At 37.1% G+C, this 26192-nt stretch overlaps 1 protein-coding gene across 1 annotated transcript in view; it reads left to right on the forward strand.

Moving 5' to 3' along the window:
* Window positions 1-25180, forward strand: part of ZFYVE16 (zinc finger FYVE-type containing 16) — a 28285-nt gene extending 3105 nt beyond the window's left edge. The window contains exons 2-18 of the mRNA XM_030467243.1: window positions 2849-2957; window positions 3139-5297; window positions 8135-8231; window positions 9115-9285; window positions 10081-10232; window positions 13023-13380; window positions 13891-14013; window positions 14110-14265; window positions 14854-15078; window positions 16514-16584; window positions 18330-18434; window positions 19321-19471; window positions 20315-20389; window positions 20956-21115; window positions 21849-21954; window positions 22334-22498; window positions 23448-25180. Coding sequence (XP_030323103.1) covers window positions 2888-2957; window positions 3139-5297; window positions 8135-8231; window positions 9115-9285; window positions 10081-10232; window positions 13023-13380; window positions 13891-14013; window positions 14110-14265; window positions 14854-15078; window positions 16514-16584; window positions 18330-18434; window positions 19321-19471; window positions 20315-20389; window positions 20956-21115; window positions 21849-21954; window positions 22334-22498; window positions 23448-23609 — 4506 coding nt within the window. The 5' untranslated portion in view covers window positions 2849-2887 and the 3' untranslated portion in view covers window positions 23610-25180. The remainder of the gene's footprint in view (window positions 1-2848; window positions 2958-3138; window positions 5298-8134; window positions 8232-9114; window positions 9286-10080; window positions 10233-13022; window positions 13381-13890; window positions 14014-14109; window positions 14266-14853; window positions 15079-16513; window positions 16585-18329; window positions 18435-19320; window positions 19472-20314; window positions 20390-20955; window positions 21116-21848; window positions 21955-22333; window positions 22499-23447) is intronic.
* The last annotated feature ends 1012 nt before the right edge of the window (window positions 25181-26192 follow it).

A 26192-nucleotide genomic window follows, 5' to 3' on the forward strand; every position in this document is an offset into this window, starting at 1 on the left:
TTGAAAGGGTGTAAAATGTTAAGAATGTGACCTGTGTCTATCCATCAGTGTACCATCTTTGTTGTATTTCTTGCTCTATGAAGTAGTAAGTGAGCACCCCAGCACTTTTTTTTACATCAAGCCTCATAGTTTACTCATGCAGGAGGCAGTCTTCAGGAAATAATTCAGAACAGTAATCCGTGAGAGTAAATCTCTGAAGCTAAGTATGAAACATTTTTTTATTTAAAAACTACTGATGTCATTGAGATACCTGAACAGAATTCCTTTCAGAGAACATCTTTTAAGTCTACTTTACTGGTGACAGATGCTTGTTTCCCTCATTAACAGCGTTTTTTAGAAAACATGTATGGCTGATTTAAAAAATAGTCAAAATTCTGATTGCAGTTAATTGGGAATTTAACCTGAAGGGCTATAGCTCTGCAAACTGTGCTTTGTGTAGTTACAGAGGAGGACACAGCCAGGTTTACAGATCCTTGCCAGGGCTGTGTATTAAGTTAGTATTTGTTTTACTTCAGAGACCTGTTTTGTTTTAGAAACAAGCAAAGAACCAGCTTTGTTCTTTCTGTTGGGGTAAGGTGAAAGTGGGTGCAGTAGGCAAGGCGGCTTGAGGAACATGTGGCTGGAAAGTGTTGTGGGCCCTGTGACCATCACAATAACCTTTTGGAGACAGCTCTTAGTCTATACAGTTAGTGTAATTTAAGTTGTAACTCAGTGGTGAGGTTGTATTATATCCTTACAGAGAATAAAAATCAACATTATCTATTTCTTGATCCCCAGTTTTCACATAATCTTTCAGTATTTCTTGTTTTTAAGATCTGGTTTTGGTGTAATCTGGTCTAATTTTTGACCATCAGTTTTGTTGATGTTCACTGGTACATGCTCTAAGGCTCTGCTCTTAATCACAGAATGCTTGGAGTTGGAAAGGACCTTCAAGATACCTAATTCCAACCCAACTGAATCACCAAAAGCTGTTAAACATGTACAATTCTTATCTGAAATAAGTTCCAGTTCAAAGTGGCAAGTTCTCCCACTTGCCAGACAATTGTGAAATTACTTGATTGTTATGGACAAGAGCTGTATTCAAATGTGTGTAGGAGAAGGGGCGTTAAGTGTGTATTTGTTGCAGTTACATGCTCCTGATGCAGCTGTGTGAGACCTGATGTGTGCTGCACCATGCTGAAGACCACTGGAGTGCCAGTTTTGTGATTGTGGGTGTCAAGACAGTGGTATATATTCAGATTGTGTAAGTTTTGCTTTTATACGGGCACAAGTACAGCATAACTTGTAAATACTCTGTTTTGCCTTTGTTGCGCTCAGCACAACATTCTATTTGAATGATATATTAGCTTTAAAAGTATTCTTGTCATGTGCTTATTAATATGGTAATAAATGAATGCACCTAATTTGAACCATTTGGTGAGAAGAAAGGCATGGAGATGTGTAGCTGCAGGGTTGTGTAAGTGGTAGCAGAGGGTTTTCCTTGTGCTCTATGCTTTGAGAAGTGAGAGATGGTCAAAGTACATGGAATGGGGTATGAAGTCAGCCTGCGTGGAGACTAAATGAGCAGAAGGACTCCTAAACAGACCTCCACAGGTCTATGTTCCAGACCTTATACTAAGGGGATCTGAGTCCATTCAGTTTATTTCAGAGAAGTGTAAATAATATCTTTTTCATCTATTGTAGGTCATTGCACACTATGTATTCAGACATGAAAAAGATGTGGAGTAAGAAAGCACTTCAGAGTGACTGAAAAGGCATAATGTTGAGTGGCTGGAAATCTTCATTACGTTTCATTTGTTTAATGTTTTGCAAGAGGGAATGTGATTAATAAATACCTTTCTTATGAATCGGGGAGTCTCTAAAAAACAGACTATTTAAAAATATATTATTTTGTTTAGATCTCAGAGTAAGTTAGAGCTAATGCGGTTTGTATTTTGAGAAGAACAGAGATGATAAGCTGAATTACCAGGCTGCACTTTTTTGTTTTTTTTTTTTTCTTCCTGGCCTTGGGGGAAGGCTTATGAGGAGGAATTAAAGGCTGCTCACTTGGGGGGAGGAGAACTGACCTCAACCTGCTTAAACATGTTGCAGCTGTGTTAAGACGACTGGTCTACACTTCAGTGCTTCAACGCTTATCTGATATATTTTATGCTTAAGCCTGTGTTTATTCTTCTCTGAAACATTTGGTCATAGCTTAAAGTAAATGAAGGTTGGTTATTTGTGTAGTGTGGGAACAAAGGGAATCTGTTTCTTTAGGCGTTATATCCCCATGCTGTATTGAGCTGATTGTCAGGCTAGGACTCCTAAAGAAGGCTTTCATGTTTTCTTGTTGGTATTCCTGCCAACAAAAGGATATTTTTTGTGCTTCCTACTGCAATTTAAAGCATGAAAATTCTGGGACTATGGAGGCATCAGTTATTTAAACTGTTCACTTGCATTGCAAGGGTAATTATGGCCTGTTTGGTTTTTTGCTTGTGAACCGCATAGCATAAAATGTAGAGGGGTCAAACCAGAGGATCCTAGCATCCCTTCTGGTTTTAAATTTCCTGACCTTGTGATACTGTAGTGTATGCTTTCACTTGCATTTGTTTTGCAGCCACGGTTTCTTGACATAAGGTGAATTTTTGACTGGATTATTCATAGTGTACTGAGTATACTACAGAGCATATCAAGATGACCCAGCAGCTCAGAGTCTGCAGTCCCTTTTGTATTTACATTTTGTTTATATGCAGAGAGAATGTTTTATTAAACAAACAAACAATACTTTACAGACATTCTTGCTATAACATTTTGATTTTTTTTAACGAACAAAATACTGTGAATGAAATGCTGTGCTTTTTCTCTTTAGGTTTAAGAAGGCTAAAGCTTCACTAGAAGTGTAACTAGAATGGACAGTTTCTTTAAAGCTGCAGTTTGTGACTTGGACAAAGTACTTGATGAATTTGAACAGAGTACAGGTTAGTTCCTGCACTGCTGTTTTTCCCAGCATAATAATATTGGTCAAATGACTGTTACTGCTGAATTTGCAAGTAATATAATAAAAGCTTATATTGATGAATAGATGGGGTTTAGAGGGAGTGCACTGTAGAAAGAGTTTTATAAACTTCACTTTTGAACTTTTTTTTTTTTTAAAACCAGATGAATGTGGCTACTACAGAACAGATCAAAATCCTTATGACTCAAAACGCCATTCATTTTCTTCGGTTCTGGATGGCTTATATCCACACTCATCACCAAAGCTGCAAGAAGATGCTAGCAGTTGCACTTCATCGAAAGAAATACCTCTAGCTAGCCACAGTGGAACAAGTGAAGTTCTGAGCTATTCACCACAAAATGAGCAAAGTGTTTCTGAACTTGATCTCTTGTCTGCTGTGGACAGCAGTTCATTAAATGAAACTCAGGCCTCAAACCTGAGAAGGTGTAGTATACCTGTGTGTGATCTCATTAGTGACACAGGGAGATTAATCCATTCAGTGGCTGCTCATGACGATACTCAGAAGTTACAACCAGATGACTTCCAGTGCAGTGAGGGTTTGACTGGCTTTGGTGTATCTTGCATACCTGTTCCTACTTGTGTGTCATCAGCAGGTTGCAGTGGTGCTTCAGGATCAGAGCACAGTGATGGGGAGCCAGTACCAGAAGATTCAAGACATCCTAAAATGGAGGAGATTAATAATTTATCTTTAAAATCAAATAGTTGTGCTACAGCTGAGGTCTCAAATCCCTGTGATAATCAACACAATACAGAAGCTGTGAAGTGCAGTGAAGTACTTGATGAGCTTGAACAAACTGCTCGCCTTAATTATGTATGTGTCCCTGCAACATCACAGAATTTGAATGCATACAGTCCCAAAGATGAGAAATCATATGAAAAACTGCCTTGTGAACCAGAAGATGAAAGTATGTGCTCTGTAGTAAGCAAAGAGATGTACGGAAGAAATGTCATAGAAGACATAGACTCAAAAGACAAGAGTAATGTAGAATCCATGCCTTCAAACCTGCCAGAGAGGCCTCAGTTGCATAAAAGCCTTGCAACATTACCTGGAAATTGTATAATACCAGGTTCTTCATGTCAAGCAGAAGCTAAAGTGGAGTTGGAAAATAAAATCACAGAAGACAATGTAGTTAGCAAAGAACTTAATAGCAATGAAATCCTAGAGAGTGTTTCAACTTCATGTATTTCAGCTGATGGTGTCCAGGCCTGTCTGTCATTTTTTCCACCTCTTGTATCTACAGGCAGTTCATTAGTTGAAACAGAAGGAAAAGTTAATCCTCTACCTCAAGATGAAATCGCAGAGGTTGGTAGTGATATTATAACTGTTCTTGCTGGAAAGTCTAAAACTGATCTCTCAGATAAAGAATCCTGTAAAAGTACTGACTTTCATGAGCAGGAAGAATATGTAGATAAAAACAATGAAAGTATTGTGGAAGAAAGTACGTATGGAGAGAAGGATGATGCTGAGAATATAACTGATGACACTGACTCTCAGCAAATCAAAGTTTTTGCTTCTACTTTTATAGTGCAGGAAGCTGAGCCTTCTACTGTCCATAGAGACTCTTATTTTGACGAAATGATGAGCCCAATTATGCCTGCCTTTACTGTTGAGGAATGTGTTACTGAAAGAGATATTCCAACAAGTGATGCTGAATTTGACAAATCCTGGCATGGACAACATCTTCAGTCCAGTGTGCATCATTCTTCAGTTAATGGTAGTAGCATAGAGGAAGCTGATGCAGATGAAGGGAACTCATCAGATACAAACAGCCTGGATTTCAGAAAGATCACCAAAGAAATCAAGCAAGGAAAACCGGAGAAGATAACTAGCATTAATAATAACCTTAAAGTACCTCTTTGTACAGAATCTGAAGCAGAAGAGAATATGCCTCGTATTCAGGACATAACAGAGAGTGCTGGTGAAGCATTGTTTTCTAATGTTTATCGTGAAGGTGCAAGACCAAAGCAGTTGGTTGGCCTTTCCCAAGGTCAGAAACAGCTGAACAGAATTCATGTACTTGAGGAAGAAAACCAGAAAGCCAGTTCTGTTACTGCAGAAGCTTCCCCTTCAGGGAACCTTGTAAATGCTGGTAAAAATTCTGAACCTACAGACTTTGGGGAAAGCAGCTCTAGAGCAAGAGGAGGTCAAACATCTGGAAATGTAGAATCACCTAAAATACCTGCAGCTCTCTCACAGAAACAGCCGTTGTGGATTCCTGATTCAGAGGCACCCAACTGCATGAACTGCCAGGTCAAGTTCACGTTTACAAAAAGAAGACACCACTGTCGTGCATGTGGAAAGGTAAATTATTAGAGAGGAGGCCTATGGTACTGAAAACTAATGAATTCTAATTAGATATAGCCAAAATACAGAAGGGAAAGAGTATTGGCAGTTGTTTTAAGGCTGCAAAATATTTTCCTTTAAAAATGTTATTTTTCCTTCATAGACCTTGGGCTGTTGGAAAAGACTGTTATGTTTAGCTGGGATAGAGTTGATTTTCTTCATCGAGCATGAAGCTATGTTTTGAATCTGTGCAAAGTGATGTAGATAACACACTGGTGTTTTACTTCTTACCAAGCAAGGACTTTTTCAGTCCTCTTCCCTGTCCTCTTCCCTGTAAGAAGTTGGGAGAGGCCCAGCCAGATGGACTAAACCACAGCAGTCCTTTTTTTGATGCCCAACATGAGACATGAAGGTTTGAGATCAAACCACAATAGATTGGATACTGATTAAGAAAAATTACCTTATTTTGTGAAAATAATTAAAGCGAAGTAGGGAGAATGGTTTTACTTATCTTACTGGCTAGACTAATGTGTTCTGCATTGTACAAGGAGGATGAGACAGTAGACTACTTATTAGTAACAGTGATTCAGCTTTTTATTTAAGTTAAGCTTAAGTATTTAAGCTTAAAAAATTGAGGCAATTGTTACAGTCAAACTCAGGTAAGTGGTTATACTAGCTGTAAGACACTGTCCATAAATCTGTAAGGACTGCATTCCTTCAGGAGTTATAACAACAGTACCAGTGAAAGGATTTATAGCCTAAATCTGTCCTCCTTGTGTTTAGATATATAACTTCATAAGGAGTCAAGGAAACAGTATGCCACTTCTGTAGGGGTGATTGACTAAGTAATCTTGAGAGCGTTTTTTCAGTCTGTGATCTTTTGCAGTTGAGTAAATAATGTCAAAGTTTTTTATTAATCCAGAATTCACTTGGGAGCTACCATGTCTTAGACAAGTACATAAATGGGAACAGAGTGACAATGCTGATGAATTTATTTTTCAGTATTCCTCTAAGTTTTATGGATGAAGAGAGATAGCAAAGACTGCTCACTCTGCATTCTCAATGTTGAGAGGCATCTGGAGGGGCTTCGTATTTTCTTCCCCAGATGCCTTTTCTAGCACTATGTATTCAAAGCTTTGTACCCGTTTACTTCAGCTGCAGTTAGATGAACTAAAGTGTAGGTCTGAATTAAGATGTGAAGAAAATGAAGAATTCATTGTGGCAACCTAAAAGTTACTGAACTTAGGCAGCTGGCAGAATATGCTGTTAAAGTTTTGTAACATTTTAAAACATGATTCCTCAGAGTAGGTTTTGTTTTAGTCATAAGACTGTTGGACTTCAACTTCCTGTTTACATTTGCTGTGAAATGCCTCGTGCCTTGTCTTAAGATGGGGATAAAAGCACCTTTTACTACACAGTCCTGTTTACAATCATGAGCTGTTAGTGTTCCTAATCTTGTGTGAACTCCGAGAGGGGCTTGGCAGAAGAACAAATTAATTAGAGGAAGCTTCACAGTGCATGTTCATTGGGAGAGAGTGAAAGCATTGTAGTTTATCTTAACTTTATGAATGCTGGAATGATATGCAGCTTTAACTGTTGTAGCTTTTCTGAATGTGCAGCAGGTTAGCTTGTGCCTTGTGAGACTTTTTGCCTTTTTAATTTGTCTTGAAAAAAAATCCCAACAAACAAAACATTCCTTGTAGACAGGTAGTATGTTGTGTTTCCAACCATTTGGACAAAAAGAAGCTGGTAGAAAAATCTAAGTTCGTCTCTGTGAACTGTCCTGGAAAATAATTGTATAGTTTTCCGTTCAGTTTTCAGTTATCAATGAAAATGGCAACACTTCTGAATTCTGGCCTTTATGTTGGAGAGAAGTATGAAGTTAGTGTGGTCCCTGCTTTTTCCCACCTGGAGCACTTGTGAGGCCAAATGATGTCACATTTTTTTTATTTAGGTGTTGTCTTGCTCTGGTACACTTCCTTTTCCTGGCTAAACCTGAACCAGTTTCTTCTCTCAGCATCCTCATACTCATCTCGTTTTCCACATTACATTGCCTGCCCCTTAGTGTGTCTTCACTGCATGCCTTCTGTGTGTTAGGACTAGAACTGTTTTCTGTCCCAGTGGCACCAAGTGTAGAGAATAATGCCAATTGCAAAGCACTTTTTGAAGCCCCAGGGTGGATTGTAAGGGATTAGAAACTAATCTTCACCATTTGCATTCTTAACATCTTTACTGAGCATGTGTGTTTTCAGCTGTGACACTAATGCAGAAGTGATCTGAGTAGTGTCTTTCTTGACCTTGCATTTTACTGATGAAGTATTGCTGTTTCTACAGTGACTCTTCCTACTTTAAGGAGTTTGCTTATAGTAACTTAATTCCTTTTCTATGTCCCTACGATTTGGTTTGGGTTTTTCCCCCTTAATCCACTTTGTTTTCCTGGAGATAAGTGGCAGTAGCAGAAGACCTTTAGTTTTCTTTCCACTTAGCAACAGAAGGCTTCTATCAGACCAAGGTTTCAGGAGATACCTTTTGGAAAGGCTAGTACTGGCTCTATTATCAGTGTACAGTTAAAAGTGGTGTGACTCTCCAAAAAAGGGCAACTCACCCTTAAAAGAACATCAGGGAAAAATGAGAAAAGTACCAGGTATTCATGGGAACTCTTGCAGACAAAGCTTTACTAGTGACATACTTCTTTGAACGGGATGCTGCAGGTGTAGTCCAGGCTAAAGACACAGTTTTTTTCCCTTTCTCTGCTCACAAATATACAGAAGAATACATGCTGTTAAAAGGAATTTATTTAAGGAAATGCTGCAGTTTTGTCTATAGTACTTAATTCAGTCTTTTTTCTTGTTCAGGTTTTTTGTGGTGGCTGTTGCAAAAGGAAGTGCAAACTACAGTACATGGAGAAGGAAGCAAGAGTCTGTAATGGCTGCTATGATGATATTAATAAAGGTAAATTTTTGTAGTAGTTCCAGTCATCATTAATAGGTACAGCTGGTATCTCTTTAACCTTTGTTCTCTTGGGGGGGCTTTAATTGGTGTATGCTTTCATCTTTCTGAGATGAGGAGAATAATTGTACCCCTTAGCTGGATTTCAGTTCCTATCTTAAACTTTGAGTAGCAAGCTTATAATTTTTTATTTAAAAAAAAAAATAGTAGGCTTAAACTCCATAGGACTAAACATAAAGTTATACTATTGTGCCAACTGTGGCTGAAGTCCAGCAAGAGATCCTCCTTCCTTACAGCAGCCTTCTCTGTGTTTAAGGGCCATCATAGGCTTGCTTGTTCTCTCATGTTATTTGCACATTTTATGTAGCTTTCAGTGCTGATATTTTTTACAAATTACTTAACAGTACTGCAGTAATTGAATCACAAGAACTTTTTCGTAACTGAAAGCTAAGCATGGATGTTTATGGAAACATCAGAAGAAAAATTGAGGTCCTACTTCTTAGTATTTTAAACAAGAGGCTGAAAGCATACCAGAATTTTTTTATATGCCACATTAGTGAAATTTTGCTTGATAAGTATGATATAAACATATATATATATATGCATACACATTTACACCAAGATACAAGGATAATATAGTTCAGTGTAGTTACTACACTGATAGCAGGGTGTACAGGTCTCTTTCTATATTAGGAATGAATTAGACAAATATGTGGGTAGAAAATAGATCAAAATTTTCTGCTGTTCAATAGCTTGAGTGCTCATTTTCCCTAACTAGCTTGCAAATTGTGCACTACTTTTGCAAAAAATCCCACCCGTAATACACTGCATTACAAATAAAATTTAATCAGCTGTGCAATCTTAAAGACTAACCACATTTTTTTAGCACAGGCATTTGAAAGGATGATGAGTCCAACTGGTCCTGTCCCCAGTTCAAGTACCTCTCCTGAGTATTCTGTTCCACCTGCGGAAGAATCCCAGATACCTGTTAGTGCTTGCTCTTCTTCACCTTCTGCAGGGTTACCTATCTCAGCACTTAAACAACCTGGTATTGAAGGTATGCTAAATATAGCAGGATACATCTAATGCTTAAGGATCTCTTTGAAAAGAGTTGTTTATTGCATCATGAATACTTTGTATAATATCAATATTTTTGTGTGGAAAAATGGAAACTTAAGTGGGACACTGGAAAATTACTTCTAGTTCCCAGCTATGTATGAGCTTGATCAAGTCTGTCTTAACTCTCCATTTATGAAAGTTAGATGTTTTTTGAAGATGTCCTCTCTGTTTATACTGTAATATTTATTTTTTTTTTGTGCAGATAGTACTTTCATCATTTTCATACAGCTTTGGAGATCTGCCTTGTGTTGGCTGCCAGTCTTACAGTAAAAGCAAAAAGTAGTTCTTTAGGAAAAAGTTGCTAGGGAACAGTAGGGATTCATTCTCTGTGTAAATGATTACAGTGTCTTGGTTCTACATTTATTAACATCTGACTTTTACGGAAAGTAAATTTTTAAACAAAGTGTTAAGCTAATGTATTTAGAGTGCATGTCACGACTAGAAAAATAAATATATTTCATTATTATCATAATACACAAGGATGACTAAGGAAGTAGCCTTCCTTAAATATGAGCTGATAGATTTAACTGTAGCATGGGAGCTTCCTCTGTAAGTAGGAGAGAGGGGGTTTTTGTGTGTATTTGCCTGGCTGATGTCAAACTGTCTACTTTTGCTTGGTTCCAGTAAACATATTCTCTGTCCTTGAGGGGAGAAAGGGCTTAATTTTTTTCTTTCCAACTGCTACAAGAGTACAGTAACACAAAGTAAGTATTGTTTTCTGAACTTGTCCTAGGGCTATGTCCCAAAGAACAGAGAAGAGTTTGGTTTGCAGATGGTATTTTGCCTAATGGTGAAGTGGCAGATACAATGAAACTCTCATCTGGAGCAAAAAGGTCGTCACAGGACTCCAGTCCAGTGAACCCTGACTTGCCAGAGGTGTTCATGGTATGAATTCAGAAGTGTGTGTAGACGTGTGAATTACTTGAAATACCTTTGTTTGCTATTGATGAGGCCTCTTGCATACCATAATACAACTGTTGTTTCACAGTTTTGGGGATCTAAGCCAGTATTTGATTAATTTTTGGGGTAGGGCGCTGCGAAATCCTTGGATGGAAATATTCTCTAGACCAAACTTCAAAGGAAATGATGTTTGTTTTGGAGGTTATATGAATTTTACACATTGTATGGCAGAAAATACTCCAAAACAACTTTGTTTTCTACACAGCCTTTGATTAATTACTTTTGTGAAGTCAACATCAGCCATAGTTCTGAAACCTGTCATGAGCAACATGTTTATTGTAGAAGTTTGTGCATTTTTCCAGTGGCTTTCGATAGTTTTCCTGCTGGATTACACTAAGGAGAAGTTGCTTAATGCCCTAAAATACTACATTATAGTGTACAGCAAAATCTACTTCCTGCTTCTAATTCCAACTAATAATGAATGGAGAGAGGGATTGTTTTTTTTTAGAGCACATTATAAATATGGTGCTGAACCAATTATGCTGGACAAAAGTACAAACAAATGGTGGAAGTTTGCTGTGGAAAGGTTTGAAAAGATTCTTCAGCTGAAATCTTTCTGAAATCAAACACAGCTCTGAATGACTGTCACAAGTGATAATTCAAATTCTATTATTCTAAACATATTCAATAATTTTTTCAAAAAAGTAAAGTTAATCACCATCCCAGTTTTGTTATTTTTAGTATATGGAGGGTCTGAGCAGCTACCAAGTGTATAGCATGTAAATCCACATTAATTCATGAAGAATGGATAATGATAAATAAGACTTCATTTGAACAAGGAAAGACTACAGTAAGTAGCAAGTGACTGGCTTTCCTAGAAACTTTAGACCTGAGGATCCATTCAGAGTAAAAGCAACAAGGTACTAAGGTTTTGGTTTTTTTTAATAGGGATGGTTGTGCTTCCCACTTGTATTGATATATAAGGAAGTTAGCAGTGCTAGGGATATAGCTGGTGTTGTTGATGAACCTGTATATCTAGAAAAGCTCATCAGGAGCTCTTGGAAAATAAATTAAGCATCAGTAAGATAAATTAAAAAAACATCCTTCCAATTCACAAAGATGGAACTGAATTACTAATTTACGTGATAAAGGGATGAAGATTTGACTCAGTTGTCTGTCTTGGAGTCTGTGCTATTCAGCATACTCACAGATGCTAAAAAAAGGTAAAGTTCTTAGGCAGTGAAGGCAGATTCCTGGGTGCTAAAATGACAGATGCCATTATGTTGTTAAATGCAGAATAAGGAGTGCATGACTTCAGCTGAGCTTTTTAAGACTACACTTACTAGTGTATCACTTACCACAAAAGGAGAATTTATGATCAGTGATCAACCTGAAGGAAATACTTGAGCAGTTGTTAAAAAGGAAATCAAAGGGGCATTATAGATTCCCAGTGTTTTGGGTTGGAAGGAATATTTAAAGGTCACCTAGTCCAAACTCCCTGCAATGAGCAGAGACATCTTCAACTATGTCAAGTTCTTGGAGCACCCATCCAACCTGACTTTGAATATTTTCACTGACAGGGCAAAAAAGGGTAAAAGAGAAAGTGAAGCAGAAAAATCATTGTAATACTAAATGCATCAGTATACTTGGCAGCTCTTTCTGTACCCATTTTAATAATCAAAAGATTTGGGCTGTGCTCAGTTTTGGGAAAGAGTAGGGTATTCTTGCTTGAAAAAGATCAGCAGCATCACAGAGATTAAAAGCAGCATGGACAAAGTGAGTGGAAGACAGTTGACAATTCTTGTGTACAGCTTCAAAAGCTCAAACAAAATCACACTGCAGCTCTAAAGGAAAGGATGTACTTTAGTAGGTAAACATAATCCTGAACATGTTGCCACAAGGTACTGTGAGGGTCAAAAGCATAAAGTTTACGAAGCATCAGCAAGGAAATTCATGGGTAGGAAATGTGTGAGGCCAATTTAATCATGTTTTTGTCTATGTTATTGAAGTGTTTTTCTGGTGTTTGGTATCTTTCTGTCACATGTATCCTCTAATTAGAGAATTTGCTGGAAGCTGCTGGCTTACCATGAGAACTACTACAGGGCAAGCATAGAGTTGTTAGGTTTTCTCTTATTGCAGTGCAGGATACTTGAGATCCTATTGAGATAGGGTGCAAGTCTTAACATCCTTCAAAGATTCATGTGCACATAGTGTTTTGGTTTTTTTTTTATGGCAGCTCATACTCTCAAGTGTCTATGCTCTGAGCTTGTCATACACATCCCACGGAGGGAGCAATATAGATTTAACTCCAAACTAGAAATTAATCAGGCTGTGAGAGCGCATAGTTAAACATATAGTGTAGAAACAAACACACTTGGAGTACTTGAATTGCTAATCTCAGTGATGGCAAATTACAGTGGTGACAGTGTTCAGTAGCTATTAGTGGGGAAACAGTAATACTAAAAAGATCCCTAGAGGGGTGCTTGTTTTATTGTTGATTGTGTCACATCTCACTGTTGTATGCTAAAATGACAAATCTGCAGTGTTTGGATAGGAATTTTGTGTTACTGAACAAATCAATTAAGGATGTATCTTCACATAAAATAGAGACTAATATAACTTCTAAAGATGGGGTTAGGAGGTGGAGAGGAAGATCCAGGAGAGATCAGTATTTGTGGTGATTTTTTTTCTCAATTTGCCTCTACAATGCTAGTAATAAAACTTGATCTTGTTGTGAGAAAAGAGTGTAGACCTATTTTTAATTTTTCTTCATAGGCTGCAAACCCAGAGGAAAATGACATATTAACTGATGCAAATCCAAAACTTAAGGAAGAAACTGATATAAAAAGAGCAGAGGAGTTCTGTCCTGTTTATTCAGATGAAACACAGCAGGCTGAGGTGGTACATAACTATAAATCTGTAACTGCAGAAGATGAAGAGCATTCTTCTACTCCAGAAGCTGAGAAGACTGGTTCCAGTTCTGTTGACCAGACTACAAGTGATGTGCCTGTTAGTCCTGTTAGTTACAGAGCTCTGTGTGGTGTTGAAAACTGTGTTTGCAAAGAGATCAGCCTCATTCCTGGTGGTGAGCTACTGCCACCACTTTTGCTTGCAGTGCGTGAAAATGGAAGAGGTAAAATTTTATAAAATTGTTAATACTTAGATGCAAGATTTCTTTATATGAGCTTCGGTGTAATTTATAATGTCATTTATGTTCTAGTATAGTTCTGGTATCTTGTTTGGTGCATATGGGATAGTTGGATAATTTAACGTGCACTATTAACTGGGAATACTATTAAAAGAATGCTTCATCACTTTAAATTAATTACATTAGTGACTTCTCTCTGATGGTTGCAGACAGTGCCAGTAGTGGAGGAGGAGACTAAATACACATTTGCCAGTAATTACCAAATGAATGGCAGCCCTAGTTACACATTTGTTACAAGTTACTTCCTTTTTTTTTTTTTTAAATTCTTGAATTTTAGGGTAACCTACTAATTGTTCTGTAGTGTTCTAAGTTTGAGAATAATTATCACCCTCTTAAGATAGGGGGATGGGACAGTCTTTCATATGCTTATGGTTTCTTAAGTTTTGTTTGAGGAAGTTGGCTGGGATGTAGTAATTTATTTGTTAATTTATTTAGGTCCTCTAGTAGAAGAACATCCATCTCACCAACAGGTTACCTCGCTGCTTGTGGAGGAAGGTCCTAATCCCTTAACTTTTATCCTGAATGCAAACTTGCTTGTGAATGTCAAGCTAATAACTTGTAAGTAGTGCACTTTTTCTTTCCTGTTAAATCCATCTTTTTTTTTTTTTTACTGACTGTGAATCAGATTTACTATGGTGTCTCTTTCAATTAAAGATTTTTCAGAAAAGTGTTGGTACTTCTCAACAAATGGACTACATGGTTTGGGTCAGGCGGAAATAATAATTCTGCTGCAGTGTTTGCCAAGTGAAGAGATTTTTCCTAAGGAAATATTAACATTATTTAATGACATCTATAAAGATGCAGTTAAAGGTACATAATTTTAATGTCTAATTATTTATTTTATAGTATCTTCTTGCTCATCTTGAAAGCTGGAAGTTGATAGGTAATTCTTCTTGAAGTATTTTTGAGTATCTGGTGATTCTGTTGAAAAAGCTTGTGGTGTTAGCCATGGGTTCTAAATAAACAAGAGGAAGGAGAGAATGTAAGCATTATTTCTTGCATATACTTCTGTAAACATTCTGTTTGCAGTTTTTTTTGTTGGAGATTATGTTGGAGATTTTGGGTTTGAAGTCCTTCAGTCTATGGCTTAGGATATCTGGCACTTTTCTCAAGTATGTAAATACTTGAGGTCTGTTAAGTGAAGTTCACCAATTGCTATGTACCAGAAAATTGTACACCTCAGGTTTTTGGTATTTGTTTGGAAAACCTAGTTTCATATTTGAGTTCAGTAGTAAATATAGAGCACTAAGCCTTTGGGGTTTGCATGTCTGTCAGACTTTCAGGAAGATGTAAGCCATACAGGGTGTCTTACAAGTCTGTAGCAGACTACTGGTTAGTGTAATTCTCTTGTCAGTAACTCTCTAGATGTGCAAAGACTCTTTGCCCCTCTTTCTACAGGAAGGTTGATAAGAAACATGGAAAACATTAATTTTACTGAAAACTTCCTTGGTAACAAAGAGCATGGAGGATTCCTGTTTGTTTCGCCCACCTTTCAGAAACTTGATGAGCGTATTCTACCAGATAGCCCTTTTCTTTGTGGCATTCTCATCCATAAGTTGGAAATACCCTGGGCAAAAGCTTTTCCACTCCGTCTAATGTTGAGACTGGGAGCGGAATATGGGGGTAAGTTTTAACACTTCAGCTGTGTAACTGTAAAATTCCCTCCAGAAAATATATCAGGTTTTTTTAGACGAGTGAAACATTTAAAATCTGTGACATGCTTTATTTTTGGTCCTGCTCTGGCAGGGGGGTTGGACTTGATCTTCAGAGGCCCCTTCCAGCACATAATTTTCTGTAAATTTGTGATTTTGCAGTAATTTATATTGCAAATTCCAAGAAGTCTCATACATGGGAAGCCACATACTGAAACACTCAGGAGTTTACCTTGTGTTGCTGGACCCTGTTGATAATTTTTTCCTCTTAGCTGATGGGAAAGCTAAGAAACCAAAACATCAGTAGACTGTCAAAATGTCTGACTTTCACTGATAGGTTTGAAGTACACAAGCCCAATTTATAACTCTGACAAATTGTATTTTTAATTAAGTTACTGACATTGAGTATATTGGCAAAATGTTGCTGCTTTATCACATGGATACAGGATTTCACTACTTACCAGGATAACTTAATTAATTAATACATCTGAAATATATAGGCCTGTAAAAATGGTGGCATTCTTTCAATCTGAAGTGGATGGAGAGCAGTAAATATGCATCTCCACAGGTTGTGCAGTGACACAGCCTCCATGTGAGAGTTGCCTTCCACAGTCTGCTGCAGGCTGATGTGAGCATTTTCTACGTTTCAGAAGAGATGTGTTATGGCTCTGCTCCAAGCTCACCAATGGCAAGTGTTTGCCTGTAGAAAAATGTGGTAGATTCCTCATCCATATTCTTTATCAAACTACTTTTTTTTTTTTTTAACCTGATTTTGCATCTTTGGCCTCACAATCCTGACTTTGCCATGGTCCTTGGTTTGTTTTGAAAGGGCTTCATATTGTTGTCTGTGGTCTCCTACATCTAGTGGCCTTCCCTAGTTTCCATCTGCGTGTTTCCATTGCAGCAGTGGGGCTTTAAAGAATGCTGCTGTGTATAAGTATCCTTGCTCACTTTTTTTTTTATCAGTATAATTGTATCAATACAAAGTGGTACACTTTGTATTACAGCATTAACAGAAGCAGATGTTAACCTGTATGGTATTCAGATTCAGGCAACCACAAAGCCTTGCTGGTGACCTAAAGACTGAACCCAGGATGTTTCTGTCCAAATCATCAATTGCAAGAGACACAGCTATGTGTCACAGCAAAGCAATATGAAAGCAGCAACAAATTTCAGCCACAAAATTACAGCCACAACAAGAGTGACTCCATGCAGTGACATTGCAGTAGGGCTCAGCCAGGGGAAAGTGATGCAGTGGGCTGAAAGACAAAATCAGACAAGGGCTCTTTGGTCAGGTTTTGAGGATAAGAAACATAGGCTATAGCTGAAAAGGAGAATTAATACCTGGATTTGCAAGTTTTACAGTTATTGATAGATAAATGTTAACTTTTTTTTTTCCCCTATAGCATATCCAACTTATTTATTAAGTGTCCGGAACCGGAAGCCACTCTTTGGAGAGACAGGACACACAGTAATGGTAAATGTTTTACTGTCCTCCCTGTTCTAATTTAGACCATGTGAAATATGCTCAAAAATCTGATTCTTGAAACCAAGTAATTCCTGGTGAAGATACAGGGCTAATATTATTGGTTTTCTTACCTAAATTGAAACTTCCTTACCAACGAGCGTGGGTTAGGTAAGATGGCAGTGTAACTGTAATAGCTATTACCTTCCCAAAAAAACTTGACCTCTCCACATTTAAACTTTGACTGTCTAATGTGGAGAAGTTATTGGCAAAATCAGCAGAGCAAGTCTAGTCCAAAGTTTGTGCCATTGCCTGAGGAAATTTTCCCTCCGTTACCCAAGTGTTGTTCTTTGAACTTCCTCTGTACACCTGGCCAGTCACCTTCCTCTTCAAATACTTAACACAGAACTTTCCCCTAATGCTATGATGAACAGTGCTGTAGGGCTGTGGGAAGAATTGCATGTGTTCAGGTGATCAGTAAATCCTCTTTATAAGAGTGTAGAAACCACTACAGTTGAGATGAAATTGCTGTCTTTGCCTCCTCTTTCCTTTGTGCAACTGTTGATATACATGTCAGTGCATAAGGAATCAATCAGAGGAGTTGTGCTATCTGGAGAAAAATAGCTTGTTTCTTTTTCATGGAGGAATCTTCCATTCTAATTCCACAAGCCAGCTCCTTCCCACTTTGGTGTGAGTAGCAGTGTGCAATTGCATAGTCAGAATTTGAGGAATCTTAAAGTTATGCTGCTGATGAAGCAGGATTCTGTGGAGTATTTCAGATGGTTGAGAGTTACTCCAGTTCTCCTTCATAGCTCTGTTGTAGTGCTAGCTTGAAGCAAGCAGTGAGAATCATGTTTCTTGGCAGGAGTACTTCTTTTGGTGCAGTAGGAGTTGTGATCATCACACAGATAACGATGGCTGCCAAATGTTCTCCTGGTGTTATATTTTTAACAACACAGGGTGCAAATCCTCCAGTAAAGATCATGTAAAATCTAGTACTACAAAAGTGACTGAAGTAGAGTTAAATGATTAAGGCAAAGAGCATCTGTGATGTATGTCCTTCATCTTGCTGAAACAATGCCAGCTCAGTTGAAACCTGCAATGCAGTGATGTGTGTTCATAAACATCCTTCCTTGCTACAGTTGTACTGATTGAGGAGAATACTGATTACTTGACTTGGCTTGTGACAAGAGCCTTCTCTAACCTTTTTTTCACCTGAATTAAAGTCAGGTGAGACCATTTTACACCTAATGTAGTTCTTCTGGAATAAAACAGATAAGGAAGAATTTGTAGAAGTGGCTCAGATGATGGGTGGTAACTTAAGTCAGCGAAAGAAACAGTGTAGCACTCAACAGAAGTTGGAGCTGTAGGGAGCAGGGTATGAGCCTGAAACAAACTAATCTAGATGGTGACTTCCATGCTTTGCCTTTCTATCAGAGAGGGAGGGTGCTAAATATTTTGTTACCCAAATCACTAAGATTATAGTGTGCGTAAAGTAGCCGTAGTTTAAATAACCCACTAATGAGCAGGTAGAGCTACTTTGTCAGTGCTATAAATTTGTTTGTGTATTCACTAAGGTACACTTTGCATACATTGCAGTAGGAAAAAAGTTACTACTATGTCTTTAGGCATCCTTAATGTCAGTACTCTTTAGAAGTATTTAAGAGTTGTATGTCAAGTGCTTGAGGTAATACTTCTTACAAAAGTTAAGAAAATTGCACTTATTTGTCTGCTAACATAAAAACCTTCTGTTACAGGACCTAAGAAATTTTCAGGATACTTTGCATTCCATAGACAACCTGTTTGTTCATGTGGAAATGGGTAGAAGCTGCATTAAAATACCCCTAAGAAAGCATAATGAGGTAAAACCATCTTGATTAGCTTTCCAACCCAAAGTGCTTCAGCCTTTATTTTCCAAACATACCAGTCACATCTTTAACATGAGCTCACCAGCTCTTTGCTCTTTAAGAACTTTCCTCTATTTTTGTAAAAGGCAGCAATGATAGTATTCATAAATCACTTTCCAGGCAGTTCTGCAAGTGAATTCTCTGCCTGGGAGTAGCTCCTTAGATCACTTTGCTGGGCAGTAGGTTCTTTAAATTGATACAAGCATGTGATGAGGGGAGGGCATGAAATGATCAGAACATACATTTCCTTCTTCCTGGATGTGTTATAAGTAATATAAAGTGAAAAGCTGAGCTTTAGGAAAACTGTTAAATGCTGAAAAATCAGCAGTTATTTTCAAAATCTTTTAGCATGTATTTTCAAGGATTATCTCTTGCTAATTTCCAGGTGGTGATGTTTTGCTTACAACTAAAGAAAAATAAAAATCTAGCTTGACAATGTAATTTTTATTATGGTTTGTTTACATCAGCTGTAACAAAAACACCTTGAACAGTAAACTGTGTCTGCCTCAGTGCACATTTTAGCCTTAAGACAGAGAAAACCTTTACAGCTTTGATACTCTGTTTTATCCAGAGGCACTCAGATTTACTCATTCCTATTTTTGATCTTGCTTAGTGTTACTCCAGCTAGTCATATCAGATTGTGTTGTTCAAACTCTCTGGATTTGACCAAGTCTTTGGATTTGTTTTGAGAGATGGAATTTTCTAATGTCTTCTATTTAAAATGAGTATTTTATAATACTGAGTATTTTATTATAATACTCATAATACTCATTATAATCGTGAGTATTTTATAATGAGTGTTTTTATAATGTCGATCTAATGACTGATTTTGTATTGACAGGTCATGAAGGGGATAAACTCTTCTAATGACCATCTAATTACTATTGGAGCAAGTTTTAATACTGAAGCAGATTCTCACTTAGTGTGTGTGCAGAATAAGCATGGCCTCTATCACACACAAGGTATCAGTACTACTGGACATACTAGGAAAGGTAAGCTGTCTAGTTTGGCTTTGGAGAAAAATCACATTTCTGGAGCAGAAATAAAAGTTGACTTTTAGGCTGCAAGGAAAATGCATAATCCCAGTAAGTGGTTAAGACAAAGTTCAGCATTCAAGCAGCAGACTAATTTAAATGCAAAATTAAAAGTTGCTGTTTTTTTATCAACACTTCGCTACCATTTACAGATGTTGTATTGAGTGGAGAGTAATGCTTTTTTCCTGTTTGCTTCCAGAGTGTTATTAATATAGCTTATATTCTCAAACATAATCGGATTCTTTACATAACTTCAGAATCTAAATTTAATGTTATTGTGGCTTAGGCACTGTATTTACACATGTGAGCACAGTCTGAAAAGTGAGTGGTTTCAGTTGCTTTCAGTACCACTGAAAATGACCTAAATTTCAGGAATATCTTCTGTAAAAAAATTAAATACAAAAGTTGATTGGGATGTCTGTTTTAAAGGACAACAGAAGACAACCAGTAAACCAAAGAAAAACCCCACATCACTGTTTCTTCAACTATTCTTGGTACAGAGAGTTTTTTTGGCTTGTCTGTGTTGGCTTGCTGCCAGTATATTCAATGGGTACTGTCTGTACTCTCAAAATAACTTAAAAAAGCTGGTCTTTTTTGCCAAGGTTTGATGGGGGGAAAAAAGTCTTCTCTCTTTAGAGTTATGTTTCACATTGTCCTGCCAGTAAGGGATTTCTACTGACTCTTCCAGTATGGTAGTCCCTTTTTTCTTGCCTTTTTGAAAACATATGTTAAGTGTTAGTAATGACAAACTTGACCACTACAAAGTGATGCTCACTTTGTTGCTACTTTTTCTAATTACAGGTGCAAGTTCTGTTGTGTTTAATGGAGCCTTAAAAACATCTTCAGGATTTTTAGCTAAATCCAATGTAGTTGAAGGTAAGAATTTTGTCCTATGTGGTTTCTTCTTAAGAGAACTTGCAAAAGACTGCTGTAATTTTTTTTAAGGTCTTTACCCCTCAGTAAGCTAAAATTTTTCTTTTTGAGATTTTTAACTTTGTAGAATACCTGTTGCAAAGAAATGTTTGCAAAAAAAAGTTCACAGACTTGTTTTAAAACAATAATATTAAGTCATAAATCTTTTTGCTTTAGTCAGTGCAAGTGTGTCTTCATGGCTGCCTATACCTGGGACTATTTTCATTGCTGTATTAATGAAGTACATAGATTGACAAAGAAATGCAAAGAACTTCTAACCTTGTTTTGGTTTGGTTTTTAGTCTGTCATTCTGTTTAATCTGTTCTGTTAACAGCAAGGTTGTCATTACTTCTTTCATGTAACATCTAACACTTTAGTTGGGTGATAGAGTCCATTTGATGTGCATTTATTAACAAGCTCTAGAAGAGGTTTGGTTCCACTAGAATTTAAGCCAAGACTCTACTGAAAAGCTGTGCTGCTGTGCTACTCTTCCTGTAAATAAGCTGGAACTTTACTGGTTTTTCTTCTAGATGGGCTGATGGTAGAAATAACACCAGGAACCATGGAGAGTCTACGCCAGGCATTAAGAGACAAGAACTTTAGAATAACTTGTGGCAAAACAGATCCTGGAGACATAAAAGAATATGTAGATATTTGCTGGGTAGAAAATGAAGAAAAAACAAACAAAGGGTAAGCGTTCTGCCAAAGCAAAACATCTTAGATAATTCTTGTTCCCAGTTTTCCAGTATCCATTTTTGATTTCTTCCACCTGTGGAATTTTTATTGAAAGAAAGTACTTGATACTAAAACCTGAAATGGGATAGAACAGTAAACTACCTGCTGGCCTCTGGATGTCACTAGAAGGACAGTTTTGCTTGTAGCTCACCAGAATTAATAGCTTGTTGGACACTACCAGGAAAAGTCAGGAGGGGGGGTACGATGTCGCTGAGCTTGGTAGTGCATAGAACTGCATTGGCCGTTCACTGCTTGAAATGCTGGCATTCCACAAAGCAAAATCAGGTCTGAGACATCTTTATTTGATGTGATTTTAAGTCTCTTTTATGTAGCTTCAAACTTTTAATTTCATATCACTAACTTAAAACTTCTTAAGTTGTTTCTTAGGCTGTGGGCTTGACTTCATGTGCCTTTTTCTGTGGCTTCTCCAAACAATTAAACCATGGCTTTACACAAAATTATTTATAACTTCTTAAACCTGTAAGTTTAGACTTTTATTGATTGCATTGTTTGTTCCCAATTTCAGATATTTCTTTTTGTAGCATCTGTTATTTTCTTGATGCAAGTCCTCTATTAAATTTTGATGTAAAGCTGGTTTTAGTAGCTTTTAAGGATGGGTAAACATTGTATGTTAGTCTAAATCATAAAACATTGGTTTAGTTACTAAGTGTACTGTTATCTTCCACAGAATTTTAAGCCCGATTGATGGAAAATCAATGGAAGAAACTCGAAATGAAAAAGCATCACAAGGCAGAGACTTTGAAAGAGAGGGGAAGATTCTGAAGTGTACTGAAGTTAGTAACCACGTTGTTCAGCACTTCTGATGCTTTTTAGAGTAGTGATCATTCTAAGTGATACTGCTAACAAGACTGATTTATTTGATTTATAGCCATACTGATAGGCAGAATGTTCTCTGTAGCTCATGTACATTTACAGACTTTTCTTCTCCTTTGAAGAAGTCTATGAGCATTAATAACTCTAAAAACTGTAATCCAAGTATTCCTATTGTCACTGAAATGTTTTGATTGAACAGAGGAAGTACTTGAATACTTTGTCAGGGAACAAGCATTGCAGCTCAGTCTGTTCTGCCTTAGTGTTATATTGAGCTACTCTTTTCCTTACTTGGTATTATAAACTGGCTCCTGACTATCCTTATCTTTTCTGTAATTTCAGGTATACTATTTCCTAAGGGACCATGAAATATCCAGTCCTGTTCCTCAACAGTTTGCTAAAGAGATTGCTGTTGCCTGCAGTACTGCTCTTTGCCCGCACCTTAAAACCTTGAAAAATAATGGGATGAATAAGATAGGCCTGAGAGTTTCTGTTGACTCTGATATGGTAATCTTTCAACTTCTATCGCAGACACCATTTCAGCTGAAATCTCTGCCTTGTAAAGACTTTGAATATCTTTCTAAATGTTATCTTAGGTTTTTGCCCTATCCCAGATGCAGGCTGAGGATGAAATTTTGTGAAGCAGTTATCTTAATGATTAATTTGTCTTGAAAGGAATGGTCCTGCTTCCTCATTCTGCCCAAATTCCCTAATAGCTGTTTGTTGTAAATTAGCAGTCTTTCTAAAGTTCTAACTCTCTCTGGTGCCTACTTGCCTCCAAGGTGAGTCAATTTAGAGAATCACTGTTCAATTTTCTGATGCTTTTCTTGAAATACATATTTTCTGCTGGTTTTGCTCTTTAGTATAGGTCAGTAAAAAATATCTGCACAGCAGGAAAGATCTGTCCAGCTGAGCATGGAAGGGAGGGAAGGCAAAGTTATCCAGTATGTGAAGCCCCTCTAAAGATTTAGAAGCCTGTAAATATTTTACAGACTTGCAGATATTTTACAAGCAAATATCTACACTGTAGAGCAGTCCAGTTCCTTATCTCTGAAAGTGTTGTTACACTTAACTTTTTTAAAAAAGAATCTGGAAATAGTCCTGTAAATCCAGTTTTTAGTAGTATATATTGCAATTAATCTGATAGTAACTGTGGTGGTAGGGTTTAACTGGATCATTTTTGGACATGAGACTGGAGCAGTGTGGGACATAAGAGGCTGTGTCACCCCATAAACCCAGGGGGAATGTTGGGTTCTTCCCAGTGGCAATGTTGGGTACTTCCCAGTGGCAGGCCTCACCAGTCACAGTTGCCCACTCAGATGCCAGTGCTAAAATATGATATGATTTTGTCACTTGATGCTAGCTGAAGTATTCCTTTTACCAAGATACTACACTTCTGCAGTGTCTTATTAGTACAAAAAGTGTTCATCTCAACAGTATTATGTTTTCCTCCTAGGTTGAGTACTTAGCTGGATCTGGAGGTCATCATCTTCCACAGAAGTATCTGAATGAATTGGACAGTGCTCTGGTTCCTGTGATTCATAATGGAATATCAGATCCTACAAGTCTACCATTGAAAATGGAATTAATATTTTTCATTCTAGAATGTCTGTTTTGATGAGTCTGATTACTGGCAATATACTGATTTGCTAGGTCTGAACACCAAAGTTACAACACTACCAACACTAAGATAATTAAACGTTTCTAAATCTGTTCTGTTTAATATTCAAACTGTTTTTTAAAAAACCCTCAAATCATCTCTGGTTATGTTACCATAAAAGAACTGTAGTTTGTAATGTTTCCTAACATGTTTTCTTGAAAGTTTACACTTAATACAGGTGTAGAAGAGGACAGGTTTTGTGGCCTCTTTCCAGACTTGTAGCATTTACTATCTGTAGTGTAACTTTAAGCCATAATGTCTTGCCTCTTAACCTCAGATAAATGTGTTACTAAAACTTGCTAGTGTTAGATCTCATCTCTGCAGCATGTGCTTTCCATGTGCAAATGAGCTGAACACTGAAGTAGAAGCTGGCACAAAACTTCTTTTGCCATTTGAGATTCAAGATATTCTGTAGCTGACTGGAATCTGTCAGAGCAAAACACAAGTGCACACCTTCTGACTTTTGTTTATGGTCAGCACGAGGAAGAATTTCACAGGTATGTTTATGAAGGCTTTGTAACTAAAGCCCTTAACATTAGGATATAATGCTGGTGCTTCAGGAACATATGCTCTGAATTAATTTTTCTATGGAAGACCTGTTTTCTTGCATTTCTAAGAATTTATCTAACTTAAATGGATGCTATTTTTGTAAGTACTGCTATTTTATCTTTACTCTGTGCTCAGAAGTCCTGATGAATTTGACCTTTTAACAATTAATAACAATCCAAATTACCCTTTATGTAAACAACAATTAGCAATAAGATGAGAATACTGCAATATCCTTTCTGCTCCTGTCTGCTGCTCTTGTAGCCTCTTAGTAGCCACCTTTACTTTCAGGGAGAATTGATGTATTAAGTGTGAATTTTCATGAACAGATTGGTATTTTTTTTAGTATACCTGATGTTCGTGTATAGTATGTATTTTTTTATATTGGGTCAAGATCTATTTATGTATTTGTGATGCATGTGATTTTTACTGAGGTTCAGTGAACCCTTAATTGGGATTTGGGAACTGCCACACAGCTGTTTTATCAAGAACAGAACCAAAACTGAATATATACAGAAGATCTGCATTGTTTTCAGTAAAAATGCTGGTACAATTTTATAATCAGACCATTAGAACTTTGATGCCTTCTTGATGCAAATAGGGGATATGTTTTTGTATCAAAAGCAATTTTTTAACTCGATCTGCTCTGCTGTTACCTATGCTTAGGAAAAAAAAATGGATCTAGGTTTCTACAAGGCTTCCAAGTTACCTTGGGGGAACGTGATGCTGCATTTGAGCTTTTTTTTGTGTACCTTCTAAGAAACTGCAGTTCTGGAGAAGCACTGAACACAGGAACACGTTGCTTTAAAAGAAGCTGCAGCAGGACCAGTCAGGGAGAGGAGAGAGGAAGGTTCAGGACTGTGACTGCATGGGGGAGAAGGGGCTGGGGCTGTTCCTCCCCACCCGTGTGCCCCGTGGGTGAATCTGCCTCCCCCCTCTCTGTGCCCAGGGGTAACCAGAGGCAGGGCAGACTCTTGCTGCTTACCCTGTACTAACTTTAAAGTAATAATCAATAAAGGTAATTAAAGAGAGCTTGGTATGGTACTTGCACTGTTTAAACAAACAAGCAAAAAACCCCAACAAACAAAAAAAACACAGCCCCCCAAAAACAAAACCCCCCTCAAAGCAAAACAAAAAACCAAAATAAACAATTCACCCCCCAAAAAAAAGCCAAAAACAAAAAACCAAAAAACCCTCACAAAAACAAAAACCACGAAAAACAAACACCCCAACAAAAAAACCACACAAAAACAAAAAACCCAAAAGAAAAACAAGACAGAAAACCAAACCAAAAAAACCAAGAAAAAAACACACACCCCCAAAAAGAAAAAAAAAACCAAGGGAACAAAACAAAACCCAAGGAAAAAAATAAAAATAAAAAAAAAAAAAAACCCAGGAAAAAACAAACTCCCCATAACAATAAAAATCAATAAACCAAAACAAAAAACCAAGCAAAAACAAAAAACAAGGGAAAAAAGGAAAAAAAACCAAGAAAAAAAGCTCAACCAAAAGAACAAGCAAGAAGCAAAAACAAAACAAGAAAAAAAACTAGTAAACAGGAAAAAACAAGAAACAAGAAAAAACCCAGGAAAAAACAAAAACCAAGCTAAAACAAAAAACCAAAAACCAAGACAACCAGGAAAAAACAAGAAACGAAGAAAAAAACAAGAAAAAAACCAGGAAAAAGAACAAACAAGAAAAAAGAAAAGAAAAAAGGAAAAAAAACCAAGAAAAACCAAAACCAAGGAAAAACTCAAGAAAAAACAAAAAACCAAACGAATAAAAACAAAAACAAGAAAAAAATTAAAAAGAAAAAACTAAAACCCATGGGAAAAACAAAAAAGGAAAAAAACAAAACATGAAAAAAACAAAATGTGGAAAAAACAATAAAAAAAAAAACCCCAAAAAACCAGAATGGTGAAAACGACGAAGAGAAAAACAAAACAAAAAAAAAAAAAAAAAAAAAAAACAACTAAGCCCGAAAAAACCCAAGAA

This window comes from Calypte anna, chromosome Z (assembly GCF_003957555.1).
Source record: "Calypte anna isolate BGI_N300 chromosome Z, bCalAnn1_v1.p, whole genome shotgun sequence".
Taxonomy (NCBI): Eukaryota; Metazoa; Chordata; class Aves; order Apodiformes; family Trochilidae; genus Calypte; species Calypte anna.